Below are 17,500 nucleotides of genomic sequence, written 5' to 3'. Positions count from 1 at the left end.
TTTAGCGAGCAAGCGAGCCGATAGAAACACACATTCCATCTGGCCTCATTTCCTTGACGATAATCAAAGGTGCAATGGAGAACAGGCTGTGTGTGATGAGTCCATGGAGACGGGCGCCTGGCAACAGGAGCATCGGTCTCGCTGTTTGAAGAATAATAACTAAGACCAGCGACAGTGACTGGGAGCTGAGCGGTTAGGGAATCGGGCTAGTAATCCGAAGGTTGCCAGTTCGATTCCCGGCCGTGCAAAATGACGTTGTGTCCTTGGGCAAGGCACTTCACCCTACTTGCCTCGGGGAGAATGTCCCTGTACTTACTGTAAGTCGCTCTGGATAAGAGCGTCTGCTAAATTATGTAATGTAAGCCCGACAGGCTTTCACATTAAGCCTTCACTACTGGGCTCACAGCAGCTTCTAGATGCGTGTTTGCACTTCTGATCTGTGATTTTCTGTTGAACTTTCCATGCACTATTAGTACATCGCTTTGGATGAAAGTGTCTGCTAAACGAATAGTTTTAAGTGTGTAAATGTGTCGAAGGTTTCTATCTGCTTTAGAGTGGAATCCATCAGTTCCAAATTGTGTTTGACAGTTTTGAATTTCACACGACAGTTAGGTAGGTTCATTTGGCAATTGACTTGGAATTGGATAGTTTCAAACATAATTTTTTCATTTTTGAATGGACCTGGAGTGTTTAGAGTGAAACGGGAGCAGTTGACTCTGTGTAGCAACTCATGACCACGAGACACATCGTTACTGTAGAGACAGAACAGCTAACTCAGAACAACATGATAAACTGCAAATACATGTAACCCGGCTAGGGTTACTAGTATTATCATTTTATTTCTGGATGGGTTTTAGTATTTTAAGTCTTACAAATATAAACATTTTGGTTTTGTTTCATCTGTGATTGAGAAATAATGGTTGGTGTTCCTTTAAGAGTCAAGGCGGTAGTTAAGTTTGTGCACATGGTACTTTCAGAACATGTGGGTCGTGCCATCACGTTAGTTCAGTCAAGGTATGATTGGATGGTATTTAGAGTAATCCCGCCTCTAATCGAGATTGGGATTGGAGAGGGAAGCGGGCGGAAGCCCGCGAAAAAAAAGGATGAAAAAACGAACAGGGCGTACGTTGTGAAGAGAGACGAACGGACAAGGTTGTTCCAATTGAATGTGCTCGTTATTTCTGTAATAGCTGATATTGGTTGATATTGAGTTGGACCTGGCAGCTGGGAGTGTTCACTACTAAGAGTGGTGTACTGGACAGTCGGCGTGCGGAGGCGTGCGGAGGAGAGGAGACTCGTCGGCTAGGTCCGCGGACTGCGAGAGCTGGATACCGACGGAGGCACAGGAGTTCTTCGTAAAGTTTGTATTTTTTTTGGCTCTTCGGAGTGAAGTGGCCATTTGTGTTTTTTCACGGCCCCCACGCTCAAGCCACGATACAGGCCTGCAACGGAGAGTGGTATGCGTGTGAGTGTGAGTGTGAGTGGGCCCACAGTGCACGGTTGTAATAATTAACCCTCGTGCTGCCTTCGGGTCACATGACCCAAAGGTTCATAACGAACCATCGTTGTGTTTACCCAATTTTACCCAATACAAAAACAAATTAAAATAATTTTCTTTTAACCTTTGCAATGTGGGGGGTCTGAGACAGCCCAACGGTTAAAAGAAAATGCTTCACTTTGTCTTTGTATGCGGTAAATCTGTCGCAATACGACGGTGGGTCACAATGACTGATGGGTCAGAATGACCCGAAGATAACACAAGGGTTAAGATAGTGTAGCAACCTAGCATCTTTGCTATCATTTGGTGATTGACATTGAGTTTGTTTTTGCGTTTGTGTTGTTTCCTATGCTGGTGTACCCCTACAAATAATAACTAAGTTGGTTTTCCGTCACTGAAGGTTTGTTTAATTTTATATCAACAATGTAACCATCCCGTTGTGAGGTAATGAAACGGTTATGATTTAGTTTACATGGACACCACTCCAGACTAGTAATTTCATTCATTTGTTTGATGTGAATAAAGAGACGTGGTATTTGGAATAAGTACTGGGTACTTGGAATAAGTACTGGGTGTGTACTATATAATATTTAGACTAAATATAAAACATACACTGATAAATAGGGATTATAGTTACTGGGACACAGGAGGGGATTGATAGGTCATTCGCCGAGAGGCACCAATAGGAACTCGGGTGCCCTGCCGTTGGATGTATCAGAGTAGAGGGAGCTACATACATATTTCTCATAGCATCACTATTCCACACTCAGAACACACTAGCAACATCAACAACGAGGACCACCCAGAATGCATCTGGGGTAGAAGACCTATTATGGTCTGGTCCAGACCAACCCAGACAACCAGCTGGCGACCATGCCTCTATGACCTCACAACCCCATGCCTCTATGACCTCCCAACCCAATGCCTCTATGACCTCACAACCCAATGCCTCTATGACCTCACAACCCCATGCCTCTATGACCTCACAACCCAATGCCTCTATGACCTCACAACCCCATGCCTCTATGACCTCACAACCCCATGAGGGCCACATCTCCTTGCTGCGACACACAGAAGGAGCCAGTCTGCTTCCTGCATTTTATATAGTGTGTATGTGTGTGTTCACAGACAGCACAGTTTCAGTTTGAATGTTAGTGGTGATGTCACTAACGTCCACTAAGGGAGAGGAGAGGAAAACACAGGAAGAGGGGAGAGATGGAGAGACAGGAAGAGAGGGAGAGAGAGAGAGAGAGAGAGAGAGAGAGGGACAGGAAGAGAGAGAGAGAGAGAGAGAGAGAGGGAGTGAGAGAGAGGGAGAGAGAGAGAGAGAGAGAGGGAGAGAGAGAGAGAGAGAGAGAGAGAGAGGGAGAGTCTAAGGGGGAGACTAAGGGGGATGTAGAGAGACAAGGGACAGGGAAAGAAAGTGATGTAGTGAAGGAGAGAGGAGAGAGATGGAGTGATTCTGTATCTCCCTACTACTTTCCCTCTCATCCTCGTTAGCTTGTTACTTTCTCCTGCCCTCGCTTGCCCTCCCTGTGGCTGTAGTCCTCCAGGCTGCTCCTTCTCCTTCAGCTCCTCTCGGTCTCTGTCCAGGTCATCCTGTGTCTCCTGGCTCTTCCGTCATGACAGAACAGATAACAGCACTGCTGTCTGAGGCCCTGCTGCCTGCAAGCACACCAGAGGTTCCCAGGCTAGTGTGTGTGTGTGTGTGTGTGTGTGGGTGTGTGTGTGTGTGTGTGTGTGTATGTGTGTGTGTGTGTGTGTGTGAAAGAGAGAGAGAGAGAATGTGTGTCTTCTGCTATGTCTGGGCAGGTCCTCTGCACTCTAACCATCTCCCCAGCAGACCGAGTCCAGGCTGGGCGTGTCCCAGGTCCAGCAGGCACCAGGGCTGGCAGCTCCCCCACTGGGGAACACAACCACAGGTACAGCTCTATCCAGCCGCCTGCGCTGCTGGGCCTCAATCACCACGTTTAAGAAAGTCAAAAGTATAAGAAAACGAAAGCAAGCCAGGGTCAGCGTGGCCGAGCCTCACTCAGCTCAGTCTCCTCGAGAAGAACGTGGCGTTAGCATGTAGCTACTTAGCAAGGAGCCTGTACCCTAACCCCCCTCCCTCCATCGTATGGCTCCCTAACCCCCCTCCCTCCATCGTACGGCTCCCTAACCTCCCTCCCTCCATCGTACGGCTCCCTCTCTCTCATCTCTACCCAGATGTCTCTCCCCCCCTGGTTCTCTTCTCTCTGCCTGCCTGCTTGCAGCCATTCAGCCAGGCCCCCTCTTCACAGGCTCTTGAGAGCTTCTGAGAGGACTCTGCTCAGGATAATTGAACACATTCAGCGGGGCATTACTTAGCCGAGGGATTGGAAGCGTATGCAAGGCAGCCCGTCTATTGTCTCACATGCTCAGTCCTCCTACAAGGAGATCATTTTTAGTAATTTAGTGTTTTTGTAATTTAATTTTTGTGTGGGTGTGTGTGTTTACGTGTGTGTATGTGATGTATGGTTATTGGTATATTTCTGTGAGTAAGGGTGTGTGAGTAAGGGTGTGTGTGCTGTGGCCTTGTGCTCTTGTGGAAGAGGGAACAAGGGAGGAGAAGGAGAGATGAAAGCAAGAGATGAGGGAACAGAGGAGAGGAATGTGTAGCTCAGCTCTCCGGGGGAGATATGACAGAGCTGTGATAATTCACACCCCAGTCACATGACTGACACAACAACACAATGAGCTGCTGTTGTTTTTGTCAGTGTTGTTGATGTTTATGAAATTAAACTGTTCTATTATAATGAAAATCAAGCCATGTTACCCAGGCACCACACACGTTATCCTCCTACCAGGGTTAATCTGGCCAATAAAGCCCAATTTATACTTAGGTCGCAGACACTTTTGAAAAGGTCGCCGACAGAAATGACGTCTCGGTCGACACTTTTAACCGTCGCTTAGAAGTGTCGCCTACCAGGAGAAATTTCTACTGGCGCGGATGTCGTCACATAGTGAAAAATTTAAATTGTCAGTTTTTCCGATTGATCACCTGGGCTACAAAGCGTTAACAATGTAACCATAGCTATGAATGTAACGGTAAAATGATTCTGTTTACGTCACGCGAACCTTGAGCACAGGCGACTGTTTTCCGAAGTATAAATGCAGCTGCCTGAGCGACACTTTTTTTTTTTCGTCAGCGACCATTTCAAAAGTGTCCGCGACCGAAGTATAAATTAAGCTTAAGAGATGCCGCTAACAGGGGAACCAGGGACCAGCAAATAAGGCATGTGCACTGGGCGGGGCTGACATTAACAGTCCTCCAATCACAGCAGCTTTACATGGCGGCGCTGTGAACACCAGTGAACATTACTCAACGTTGCTCAATGGTAAGCAAAAACTGAAACATGCAGACGAAATATATATATATTTGTATGTTTGCTGGTGTGAGTTAAACAGTCCAGGCTTTAGCTGGACTGCATTTCCCACAATCCACCTCTTCATCTTATTGTTCTTGCCATCGCTCTGTCCAATGACGAGTGCTCCCACAGAGGTCATGTGACCTTGGTACTAGCTCTAGCTTACTCCAAACTACACTACCCAGCTACAGTGACAGAACTACAAAACATACTGAGGTACAGGAATGGACGACAGACCTAAACATCAAACTGTTATCTGACATCCAACGTTTTGACATCTCTGTACATAAGTGGGTATATCCAGTATATATATACTGTATGTACAGAATATATATATATATATTTATATATGTGTGTGTGTGTGTGGGGGGGGGGGGGTATGTGTGTCTACCCTGATGTACCCAGATTTCCTTGTCTCCCAGTCTGCAGTCTCAGTTCCTTGTAGGACGGTCGTGGTCTGACGTTGTCGTATCATTGGTCGGACATTCTGAGCCCCTCCCCTTCAGACAATTGGGCTAATTGGCTCCACCCCTCAGATCAGAGGGACAGCAAGTTCTCTGGCTCCACTTCCTCCCAGGAAGTCTACTACCCTGTGTGACCCGGGGCTCTGAGCAGTGTGAGCTGGTGCTGTGGGTCGAGGGGTCAGGGGTCAGACAGCGGACGACTGCTTGATGCTGTGGAAGCTGACACGTGTGGGCGAGGTGGGTATAGACATGGCCCGCGCCACGCGGGCCCGGATCGAGTGTTTATCCTGCCAGCGATGCCATCTCTTCCTCACCGCAGACCGTACCTGAGAGAGAGAGAGAGAGAGAGAGAGAGAGAGAGAGAGAGAGAGAGAGAGAGAGAGAGAGAGAGAGAGGGGGGGGGTAGAGAGAGAGAGAGAGAGAGGGGGGGTAGAGAGAGAGAGAGAGAGAGAGAGAGGGGGGGTAGAGAGAGAGACACAGAGAGAGAGAGAGAGAGAGGGGTAGAGAGATAGTGAGAAAAACTGATCAGGTGTTCACTAGCTGGCAGACTTGTGGTGTTGGTCAGCTCTCTGGGAGCTGCAGTCTTTATTAACCCTTGTGTTCTCTTCGGGTCATTCTGACCCATCAGTCATTGTTACCCACCGTCGTATTGTGACAACTTTACCGCATACAAAAACAAAGTGAAGCATTTTCTTTTAACCGTCGGGCTGTCTCAGACCCTCCACATTGCGAAGGTTAAAAGAAAATGATTTTTATTTGTTTTTGTATTGGGTAAAATTGGGTAAACACAACGATGGTTCGTTATGAACCTTTGGGTCATGTGACCCGAAGGCAGCACAAGGGTTAAGCTCTAGAGGGAGCAGCCTTAACCCTTGTGTTATCTTCGGGTCATTCTGACCCATCAGTCATTGTGACCCACCGTCGTATTGCGACAAATTTACCTCATACAAAAACAAAGTGAAGCATTTTCTTTTAACTGTCGGGCTGTCTCAGACCCCCCACATTGGAATGGTTAAAAGAAAATTATTTGTATTTGTTTTTGTATTGGGTAAAATTGGGTAAACACAACGATGGTTCGTTATGAACCTTTGGGTCATGTGACCCGAAGGCAGCACGAGGGTTAACAGATCGAATAGAGTGAGGGGGCGAAGACTAAAGGGATGATGAGATGAAGGGATGAGTGCAGAGACGGAAGATGAAAGAAAGAGGAATTCCTTTCTGCTCTCTCTCCAAGCCCAGAAGACTTGTGCAACAAGAAGAAAGAAAGAAGAAATGGATTAGTTTCATATGAATGACAACCAGGACCAAGGTTGTGACTTAAGTATTTCTGTGAAAATGTCTATGCATGCATAAGCAGTGTGTGTGAGGGTATGTGTGGGAATGCACGTGTGTGTGTGTGTGGTTGTTTGCAGCGATTCCTCTCCAAACTCAAGTGAGATAATAGCTGGCAGGGAGAAATTTGGCATCCTAAACACACACACCCGCACACAAGAAACAGCACATGAGAAATCTGTTGGATGAGATGACGTTTGGTATATTGGGAGAACTCAGATCCCATTGCTGTTCCTCACATGTTCCTGTAGAGCCAGATGAAACATGAGCCAGTTAGACTGGATCCAGGCTGGATATGTACCATCTAGAACATCAGATGAATATTTAACCCAACACTTCACGCACGCATGATCAGAACCTAACCCTGGAGCTGGCCTATGACAGCTTCCATTACTGTAGTACCCTGCACAGCTAGCATTACTGTAGTGCCCTGCACAGCTAGCATCACTGTAGTGCCCTGCACAGCTAGCATCACTGTAGTGCCCTGCACAGCTAGCATCACTGTAGTGCCCTGCACAGCTAGCATTACTGTAGTGCCCTGCACAGCTAGCATTACTGTAGTGCCCTGCACAGCTAGCATCACTGTAGTGCCCTGCACAGCTAGCATTACTGTCGTGCCCTGCACAGCTAGCATTACTGTAGTACCCTGCACAGCTAGCATTACTGTCGTGCCCTGCACAGCTAGCATTACTGTAGTACCCTGCACAGCTAGCATTACTGTAGTGCCCTGCACAGCTAGCATTACTGTAGTGCCCTGCACAGCTAGCATTACTGTAGTGCCCTGCACAGCTAGCATTACTGTAGTGCCCTGCACAGCTAGCATTACTGTAGTGCCCTGCACAGCTAGCATCACTGTAGTGCCCTGCACAGCTAGCATTACTGTAGTGCCCTGCACAGCTAGCATTACTGTAGTGCCCTGCACAGCTAGCATTACTGTAGTGCCCTGCACAGCTAGCATCACTGTAGTGCCCTGCACAGCTAGCATTACTGTCGTGCCCTGCACAGCTAGCATCACTGTCGTGCCCTGCACAGCTAGCATCACTGTCGTGCCCTGCACAGCTAGCATCACTGTAGTACCCTGCACAGCTAGCATTACTGTAGTGCCCTGCACAGCTAGCATTAATGTAGTGCCCTGCACAGCTAGCATTAATGTAGTGCCCTGCACAGCTAGCATCACTGTAGTACCCTGCACAGCTAGCATCACTGTCGTGCCCTGCACAGCTAGCATCACTGTAGTACCCTGCACAGCTAGCATTACTGTAGTGCCCTGCACAGCTAGCATTAATGTAGTGCCCTGCACAGCTAGCATTAATGTAGTGCCCTGCACAGCTAGCATCACTGTAGTGCCCTGCACAGCGGGCGTGGAGAGGGTTTCCCTCCTCACTTTCAGATGCATGTCATGGAATGTTCTGTTATCCTCAAGTGTGCCTCCCAGTTGTGTGTGTGTGTGTGTGTCCATTGCTGAACTTACATCTCCCCATGTTGTTAAAGGTCAATGTCAGAGATTCATAAAGTGTGTGTGTGTGTGTGATGGTCTGTGTGTGTGTGTGTGTGTGGAGGGGGGGACATTTACGGACTAGTTTTGTGGCACCTGGCCGTATCTAAGGAGCCTGGCCGTATCTAAGGAGCCTGGCCGTATCTAAGGAAGTGGAGCTCAACAACAATAACTTTGGGCATCAAGGAGGCTGAGCCTGTGTACACCACAGGCTAAAGATACACAACCTCTTACACACACACAAGCACTCATGCACACACATGCACGTGCACACACACACACACATTCAGCATTCTTTGGTTGCTACTACAGATATCATTGACATTTACATTTTATCCAGAGCGACTTACAGTAAGTACAGGGACATTCCCCCGAGGCAAGTAGGGTGAAGTGCCTTGCCCAAGGACACAACGTAATTTTACACGGCGAGAATCGAACCGGCAACCTTCTGATTAATAGCCCGATTCCCTAACTGCTCAGCCACCTGTCCCCCTGGACCCCCTGGATATCAGAAAGAAGTAACGTCCAGAGTGGATAATGACTCTCCGTGTGTGTGTGCGTGTGTGTGTCGGGTCAGGGGTTGAATTGAGTGTAGAGTGATTGAAGGGCACCTTACCAGAAGCCCCTGGGGCTGGTCATGTTTTGGCCGGTCGCGTGTTTTTAAAGGGCATGTCACACACACCACTATTGCTTGGCTCACAGCTGAATATTTTATGACTGGGGCTGTACAAGAATGGCTGCTGGGGGTGGGGTGGGCGGAGATGGAGAGGGGGTGGGGTGGGGGTCGAGGAGAGGGGGTGGGGGAGATGGAGAGGGGGTGGGGTGGGGGGAGAGGGAGAGGGGGTGGGGGGAGATGGAGAGGGAGTCGAGGAGAGGGGGTGGGGTGGGGGGAGAGGGGGTGGGGGGAGATGGAGAGGGGGTCGAGGAGAGGGGGTGGGGTGGGGGGAGATGGAGAGGGGGTGGGGTGGGGGTCGAGGAGAGGGGGTCGGGTGTGGGGAGATGGAGAGGGGGTGGGGTGGGGGTCGAGGAGAGGGGGTCGGGTGTGGGGAGATGGAGAGGGGGTGGGGTGGAGGGAGATGGAGAGGGGGTGGGGTGGAGGGAGATGGGGTGGGGTGGGGGGAGATGGAGAGGGGGTGGGGTGGGGGTAGAAGAGGTGGTTGAATCGATCCACCTGTCTTGAATGAAATCTGCTTCTATTGGCTATCTGCTCCCACTTATTAACTCATGTATATCAATTCCAAAGGTAGACTGCAAAGCAAACAAAAAGGACCTGTTTCCAATAGCCTCCAGGAATAGGTAGAGGAGGGGGGAGAGGATGGAGGAGAGAAGAGGAGGAGAGGAAGGAGGACAGAAGGAGAGGAGAGGAAGGAAGAGAGAAGGAGAGGAGAGGAAGGAGGACAGAAGGAGAGGAGAGGAAGGAAGAGAGAAGGAGAGGAGAGGAAGGAGGAGAGAATGAGAGGAGAGGAAGGAGGAGAGAAGGAGAGGAGAGGAAGGAGGAGAGAAGGAGAGGAGAGGAAGGAGGAGAGAAGGAGAGGGGTGATGAGCAGAGCAGAAGAGGTGCAAAGGGAGAAGAAAGGGGGATGGAAAGAAGGAAAGAAAGGAAGGGGGGAGGTGGAGGCCAGGAATACAAAATGAGGAGGAAAGGGAGAAAGAACTCGTTGAAGGCAGCGTGAAGGATCAGGTACTTACCTCGCTGTTTAGGAAACAGTAGAACACTGACACGAAAAAACCCTGAGGGGGAGAGAGAGAGGGAAAGAAAGAGAGAGGGAGAGAGAGGTAGAGAGAGAGAGAGAGAGAGAGAGAGAGAGAGAGAGAGAGGGGGGGGGGAGAGAGGGAGAGAGAGAGAAGGAAAGAGAGTGTGACAGTAAAGATAGTTGTTTATAAAAATGCAGGTCCAAAACAAGGTCATTCTCGGCAATAACAAATCCATAGCTCTGTAGTCACTGGCTTCAGGCAAGGAGAGAAGAAGCCAGGGAAGTTTAGCAGTACGCTGGCGTAACTATAATAAGACCGCCATGGACGTTTAACATCGGCTCAATGTACGGCATTCATGGCAACATTCGTTAAGCGGTCATGTGTTTTGTGTAGCAAAGTGGCTAGGGAAGTTAGCATCTGTCCAGTGTATTTCCTACCGGAGCTAGCAGTGCATGCTAACCTGAAAAGACTCCAGGAATGAGTTGAAGTAGATGAACACGATCTGAGCAAGCTCGTCGTCTCCTCCGGGGTTGACGAAGAACAGCATGTAGGTGATGCCCAGCAGGGGCAGCAGCACCAGGGTGGCCTTCACCGCTTTCCTGCAGGAGCCACAGCGTTAGCACACACGGAGGAACACCAGCGCTCCTCACATTGCTGTCATCTGCTGGGGCTGGGTTCTAAGACTGGTTCTAAGCCATGTTCTATGTTGGGTTCTTGCTGGTGAGCTAAGGTTTGGGTTAGGCACCTTTACTGGATGGGCTAAGGTTAGGCACCTGTACTGGATGGGCTAAGGTTAGGCACCTGTACTGGATGGTCTCTGAGGTGGTGGAAGCTCTCAGCTTGGTCATCAGGATCCTCACGATGTTGAAGAGAAAGATGAAGTTGATCTGGAAGAGGGGAGGGGAGGGGAGGGGAGGGGGAAGGGAGGAGGGGAGGGTGAGGAGAAGAGAGCAACATAGGGTAGAGGAGAGAGAGGAGAGGAGAGGAGAGAGAGGAGAAAGTAAGACATCTAGCTTTATTACGTCACAGCTGTGCTACAAAAAGGAACACTGTTTCAGTTGTTGCTTAAATGATTGTCCTGGCTCTTTTCTCTGTGTGCGTAGCTTCGAAACAGGCCTTGTTATTATCTGACTGTGTTGCAACTCAGTCACACTTACCAGATTATAAATCATGAAAAACATGAACTGAACACAAGTTGTACTGTGTTTCAGTGCAGTTACAGCAGTGTAGTATAGTTTAGTTACTGGATTGTAGTATTGTAGTATAGTGTAATTCAAGGAAAGTGTGGTATAGTGCAGCATAGTGTAGTGTGTGTAGTATAGTGCAGTATAGTATGGGGTAGTGTAGTGTAGTATAGAGTAGTATAGAGTAATATAGTATAGTGTAGTATAGTGTGGTGCTAGTGTAGTTACCAGCAGAACCAGGATCATTGGACCCTGGTAGATGTAGTCCGTATAGACACCAGCTCTCTTCCCAAACCAGCATCTAAAACCAGCCAATCACACACACACAGACACACTTGTCAGCCAATCAAACAGGCCAGTGGCAGCAAGCCAACCAATCAGAGAGGAGGAGTGGAGGAGAGGAGGGGTGGAGGAGAGGAGGAGGAGGGGTGGAGGAGAGGAGGGGTGGAGGAGAGGAGGGGTGGAGGAGAGGAGCAGGAGGAGGAGGGGTGGAGGAGAGGAGCTGGAGGAGGAGGGGTGGAGGAGAGGAGGGGTGGAGGAGAGGAGCAGGAGGAGGAGGGGTGGAGGAGAGGAGGGGTGGAGGAGAGGAGCAGGAGACAGGGACATGGAAAACAAGATGTCGTCCGCCATTTTGGGACCTGTACAGCGATTACAGGTTGTTTTGGTAACCAACAGCATGCTAAGTGTTTCGAGCTGTCTGGTTGTCTTGTTGACAAGGGAGAGTTGTTGGGAGGGACACTGATGATGGTGCCCCAGATGCAGAGGAATCAATATGGATGCTGTGCCCATCACTCATGACTAGGACCCAGCCAAGGGAACCATCGATTAGTTAATGACCCAGGAGGACGTAGAGATGCCACATGATTGGGTTGAACAACATGAATCGGTCATCATCAGATGATGATGATGATGATGATGATGAGCGAGAGAGAGAGAGCAGAGAGAGAGAGAGAGAGAGAGAGATAGAGAGAGAGAGAGAGAGAGAGAGAGAGAGAGAGAGAGAGAGAGAGAGAGAGAGAGAGAGAGAGAGAGAGAAAAAGCCTTGAGACGTGTGGAGACAGAGGAAGTAGAAGCCATCTTACTTCTCGTTGTCGTAGTACAGTTTGCCGATGGCCCAGGCCACGATGATGGGCAGAGGGATACCTGGAAGAAAACACTGTTACCATGGAGACCTAGAGAACCAGGGTTCCGGGGCTTAGATAAGGATTACTGTTCTATACCTGGATGACACACCCGCTATCTGTAGACCTGTGTAGAGGGCAGGCGTACAGGACAGTGCATTCAGGGTTGTGCATGTACCCCTGATGCTGCACTAGGGCCTCACTACTCCTTCCTACAGTACTCAGACCAGCCGATTCAGATGAACATCCACTCCTACAGTACTCAGACCAGCCGATTCAGATGAACATCCACTCCTACAGTACTCAGACCAGCCGATTCAGATGAACATCCACTCCTACAGTACTCAGACCAGCCGATGCAGATGAATATCCACTCCTACAGTACTCAGACCAGCCGATTCAGATGAACATCCACTCCTACAGTACTCAGACCAGCCGATTCAGATGAACATCCACTCCTACAGTACTCACACCAGCCGATGCAGATGAACATCCACTCCTACAGTACTCACACCAGCCGATTCAGATGAACATCCACTCCTACAGTACTCACACCAGCCGATGCAGATGAACATCCACTCCTACAGTACTCAGACCAGCCGATGCAGATGAACATCCACTCCTACAGTACTCACACCAGCCGATTCAGATGAACATCCACTCCTACAGTACTCAGACCAGCCGATTCAGATGAACATCCACTCCTACAGTACTCACACCAGCCGATGCAGATGAACATCCACTCCTACAGTACTCACACCAGCCGATGCAGATGAACATCCACTTGCGCAGCTTGTCCGTGGAGTAGGTGAGCACGATGGCCGTGTGCAGGTAGCAGCCCTCGCCAAACATCCAAAAGAAGTTGGTGACGTGGAAGTAGTTGTAGGCTGCAGTGACGACCCTACACCATGCCTGGAGGACCAAGGGAGAGAGGAGGGAGGGAGAGAGAGAGAGAGAGAGAGAGAGAGAGAGAGAGAGAGAGAGAGAGAGAGAGAGAGAGGGGGGGAGAGAGAGAGAGAGAGAGAGAGAGAGGGGGGGGGGGGAGAGAGAGGGAGAGAGAGAGAGAGAGAGATACAGGAAGTAAAGTTTTATTGTCCGTCAAGGTTTGGACAGAAAGGGTCTATAAACCAATCAGAACTCACATCACAAACGCAAATCCACCAATGAGGGCTACTGTATCGCCTGTCCTTATTGGATGAGGGAGGGTGAAAGTAGCAGCGGCTCATTAGCAGGAAGTTAACTTCCTCTAGCATCCCGTCGCTGCCGTGTCGTTGGCTAGTTTCCATTTCCGTGTGGTAAACACTGACAGCTGGATGAGAAGTTGAGGCACCCTCAGGGCACGCAACCCTTCAGAAGCATCCAGAACATAACACTCGTCATCAGTCAACACAGTCCCTCTACTATATTGACTCGACTCGACTATATTCTATTCAGCTGTATTGTACTCAATTATATTCAGTTCCATTTCCATTTCCTCTCCACTTCGTTCTACTTTCCTTTATTCCAGAAATGATTCTCCTCACTTGTACTGTAATTAGTTGCAATCAAAAGGATTGTATTCCACTAAGATCTCTTCTTTTCAGTTTGAACACAAATTGCCAGATGGTAGAGTAATCGGCTCAGCACAGATACAGCGATCCAGGAGGTGATCCTCCCCCCCTCCCTCCCTCTCCCCCCTCCCCCCCCCCCTCCCTCCCTCCCTCCCTCTCCCCCCTCCCCCCCCCCCTCCCTCTCCCCCTCCCTCCCTCTCCCCCTCCCCCTCCCTCCCTCTCCCCCTCCCTCCCTCTCCCCCCTCCCCCTCCCCCTCCCTCCCTCTCCCCCTCCCCCCCCTCCCTCCCTCTCCCCCCTCCCTCCCTCCCTCTCCCCCCTCCCCCCCTCCCCCTCCCCCTCCCTCCCTCTCCCCCTCCCTCCCCCCCCTCCCTCCCTCTCCCCCTCCCCCTCCCTCCCTCTCCCCCTCCCTCCCTCTCCCCCTCCCTCCCCCCCCCTCCCCCCCTCCCTCCCTCTCCCCCCTCCCCCTCCCTCCCTCCCTCTCCCCCCTCCCCCTCCCTCCCTCCCTCTCCCCCTCCCTCCCCCCCCCTCCCCAGAGGTGTGAGGTTCTTCCAGGTCTGCTGTCACATCAGTATCACACTTCGTTCACAACTCCATCCCTGCAGCACCCCCCCCCCCCCCCGCAGCCGCACCCCCCTGTCCACATCCCCCCCCGAATCAGGCCGCCCCCCCCCCCCACGCCCGCCCCCCCACCGGGCCAGTCACACGTCATTCACAACTCTGTTCTCCTCTGTTCTCCCTCAGATGGCACCTCCCACCCACCTTCCTGTGCTCTGAACGACCTGTTCAGGGTGCCAGACATCCTGCCCCCCGCCCCCCCCGCCCCCCCCACCACCATCACCACACACCCAAAACACACACACACACGTTGCAGCATCCATGATGGCATGATCAGCATTCGCTCGGTTGCCAACGGAAACACACAGATCTGTTTTCATCCAGTATCTCACAGAGGCCTCCTCTCTCCTTCCCTTTAGAAGGGCTTGGTATTAAAGTGATGGATGACATCATAAAGGACATCATAATCACTCTGTAATTGTTTTAGAACCTCCTGCTGAAGTCCATACAGAGAGACGACTGTCATCAGTCTGACCTCTAGGGGAAAGATCACACAAGTCTACTTCAGCAGGAGCTACAGTCCTGCAAGTATCCAAAGTCGTCCATCTTACTGTAATGTAGTCCATCGTGTATCTAATGTAGTTCAGTGCAGTGTGTGTGCGTGCGTGCCTGTGTGTGTGTGTGTGCGTGCGTGTGTGTGCGTGTCTGTGTAATGCAGACTCACCACATTACTCTCATGCACCGCAGGGTTCATGGTGAGTTGAACCACGAACCAGGTAGCGTTCCTCAGGATGAAGGCTGTGATCAGATTCCAATGAATGATGTTCCTCAGGCAGCGGATACTCCTATTGGTGGAAACACAGGAAAAGGGGCTATTGCAGGGCATTCCTATTGGTGGAAACGCGTAAGGAAATAGTGTAGAACACTCCTATTGATAGAGAGACAGGGACGAGAGAGGCAACTGTTCTTTTTTTTTTAAACATCTAGCGGGAGTTCCACCACCTTGGACTGAAACATTGTGAATACCTAAAGCATGATGACATCAAATGTTATTTACAGTCTGGACTTCGGTGACATGTGAAAGGATTCAAAAACATGGCCTCTTTTAGTCTTCTGCAGTACGTGCTAGCACACATACACACACACATAAACACACACACACACATACACAAATCACTCGCTCGCATCCACATTAACACATTCCCTATCTATCTTCTCCTTCTTCCTATTTTTCTTTGTCAATTATACAGCTTTTTGAGGTTTGGCCAAACTTTGGGCTTTGAATCCCAGCATTCCTTCGTGCTGTTTTATCCAGTAGGGACTGGACAGCTGCCAAAATAGACACACAGCTTCTCCTGTACGGATCTCTCTCTCTCCCCCCATTTCTCCTCTCCTGTCCTCTCTTCCCTCCTCCCCTCATTCCTCCCTCTCCTCTCCTGTACGGATCTCTCTCTCTCTCCCCCCATCTCTCCTCTCCTCTCTTCCCTCCTCCCCTCGTTCCTCCCTCTCCTCTCCTGTATGGATCTCTCTCTCTCTCCCCCCATCTCTCCTCTCTTCCCTCCTCTCCTCATTCCTCCCTCTCCTCTCCTGTACGGATCTCTCTCTCTCTCCCCCATCTCTCCTCTTTTCTCTTCCCTCCTCCCCTCGTTCCTCCCTCTCCTCTCCTGTATGGATCTCTCTCTCTCTCCCCCCATCTCTCCTCTCCTCTCTTCCCTCCTCCCCTCATTCCTCCCTCTCCTCTCCTGTACGGATCTCTCTCTCTCTCCCCCCATCTCTCCTCTCTTCCCTCCTCCCCTCGTTCCTCCCTCTCCTCTCCTGTACGGATCTCTCTCTCTCCCCCCCATCTCTCCTATCCTCTCTTCCCTCCTCCCCTCGTTCCTCCCTCTCCTCTCTTCCCTCCTCCCCTCGTTCCTCCCTCTCCCTCTCCCCCCATCTCTCCTCTCCTCTCTTCCCTCCTCCCCTCGTTCCTCCCTCTCCTCTCCTGTACGGATCTCTCTCTCTCTCCCTCCCCCCATCTCTCCTCTCCTCTCTTCCCTCCTCCCCTCGTTCCTCCCTCTCCTCTCTTCCCTCCTCCCCTCGTTCCTCCCTCTCCTCTCCTCTCTTCCCTCCTCCCCTCGTTCCTCCCTCCCTATCCTGCTTCAGAGTCCATGGAGGTTTGTCTGTCTGCCCTCCTCTCATATTTCTGCTCCTGCACCTCTCCCCCTCCTCTCCAGTAATATATCCTCTCTCTGCCCTTCTCTTCCTCCCTGCCATCAACCTAAATCTCCTGCTCCTCTTTTACAACTTCCTCGCCCTCATTCTCCGTGACTCTCGGTTTCTAGATCCCTAAATCTCTCCCCTCTATCCTCCGTCCATCCCTCCTTCCGTTATCTCTCCCTCCCTCTCTTCCCTCCCTCCCTCCCTCCCTCTCTTCCCTCCCTCCCTCCCTCCCTCTCTTCCCTCCCTCCCTCCCTCCCTCCTCCCTCCATCTCTTCCCTCCCTCCCTCCCTCCCTCTCTTCCCTCCCTCTCTTCCCTCCCTCCCTCTCTCCCTCCCTCAGACTCGGGCTATACATCACGGGAAACAGCGGAGGACTTCTTCACATCGTCTCACTCTTCTCCCTCACTGTCTCCTTCTAAGTCCCTTCATCCTGCTTTCCCTCTTCCCAAATCCCTCCCTCCCTCCCCCTCTCTCTCTCCTCTGACAGCCTGAGTTTCTGTGGAGCCGTCCTGCCGGCGCCTCACTGTCTCCACCAGCTCTTTCCATCCTCTTCTCTCTCCTTCCACCAACCTTCCCGCCTCCTTCTCATCTCTCCCTCTCTCTCGCCTGGAACCCTGGGTGGCCTGCCCCTGCTTCTCTCTCCTCACGTCTAGTTATCTGTGACTGGCCTCCGACACGACAGCCTGGTGCTCTGAACCACAACATCCACCCACTCACCCATCCAGCCATTTATTATTCAGCCAACACATTTATTACACATCACCCTATCCCTTTTCTATTCCAACACATACAAGTTATAGTGTAGGACTCCTCGGCTCCCTGGACTATATGTCAGTTCTATTATTGGACTCAAAGGTTCTATCGTTCTATTCCTGGTTGTACAGTAAGGTCACAGAGTGGATCTGGGACAAGGACACCCCCCACCCTGTTACTTGTCTTCAAGGGCAGAGTCCCTCCCTGCCTCCCTCTCTGCCTCTGTGGTAACCTGCCTCCCTCCCTGCCTCTGTGGTAACCTGCC

At 50.8% G+C, this 17,500-nt stretch overlaps 1 protein-coding gene across 1 annotated transcript in view; it reads right to left on the bottom strand.

The window, feature by feature from the left end:
* Positions 1 to 4,745: 4,745 nt before the first annotated feature.
* Positions 4,746 to 17,500, bottom strand: part of crhr1 (corticotropin releasing hormone receptor 1) — a 58,810-nt gene continuing 46,055 nt past the window's right edge. The window contains 8 exon segments of the mRNA XM_062478418.1: positions 4,746 to 5,677; positions 9,868 to 9,909; positions 10,334 to 10,472; positions 10,675 to 10,760; positions 11,286 to 11,358; positions 12,140 to 12,200; positions 12,937 to 13,090; positions 15,009 to 15,129. Coding sequence (XP_062334402.1) covers positions 5,537 to 5,677; positions 9,868 to 9,909; positions 10,334 to 10,472; positions 10,675 to 10,760; positions 11,286 to 11,358; positions 12,140 to 12,200; positions 12,937 to 13,090; positions 15,009 to 15,129 — 817 coding nt within the window. The 3' untranslated portion in view covers positions 4,746 to 5,536.

Source organism: Osmerus eperlanus, chromosome 2 (genome assembly GCF_963692335.1).
Source record: "Osmerus eperlanus chromosome 2, fOsmEpe2.1, whole genome shotgun sequence".
In the NCBI taxonomy this organism is placed as follows: domain Eukaryota; kingdom Metazoa; phylum Chordata; class Actinopteri; order Osmeriformes; family Osmeridae; genus Osmerus; species Osmerus eperlanus.
The sequence above is the reverse complement of the archived record's forward strand: the minus strand, read 5'-3'. Positions and strand labels throughout refer to the sequence as shown.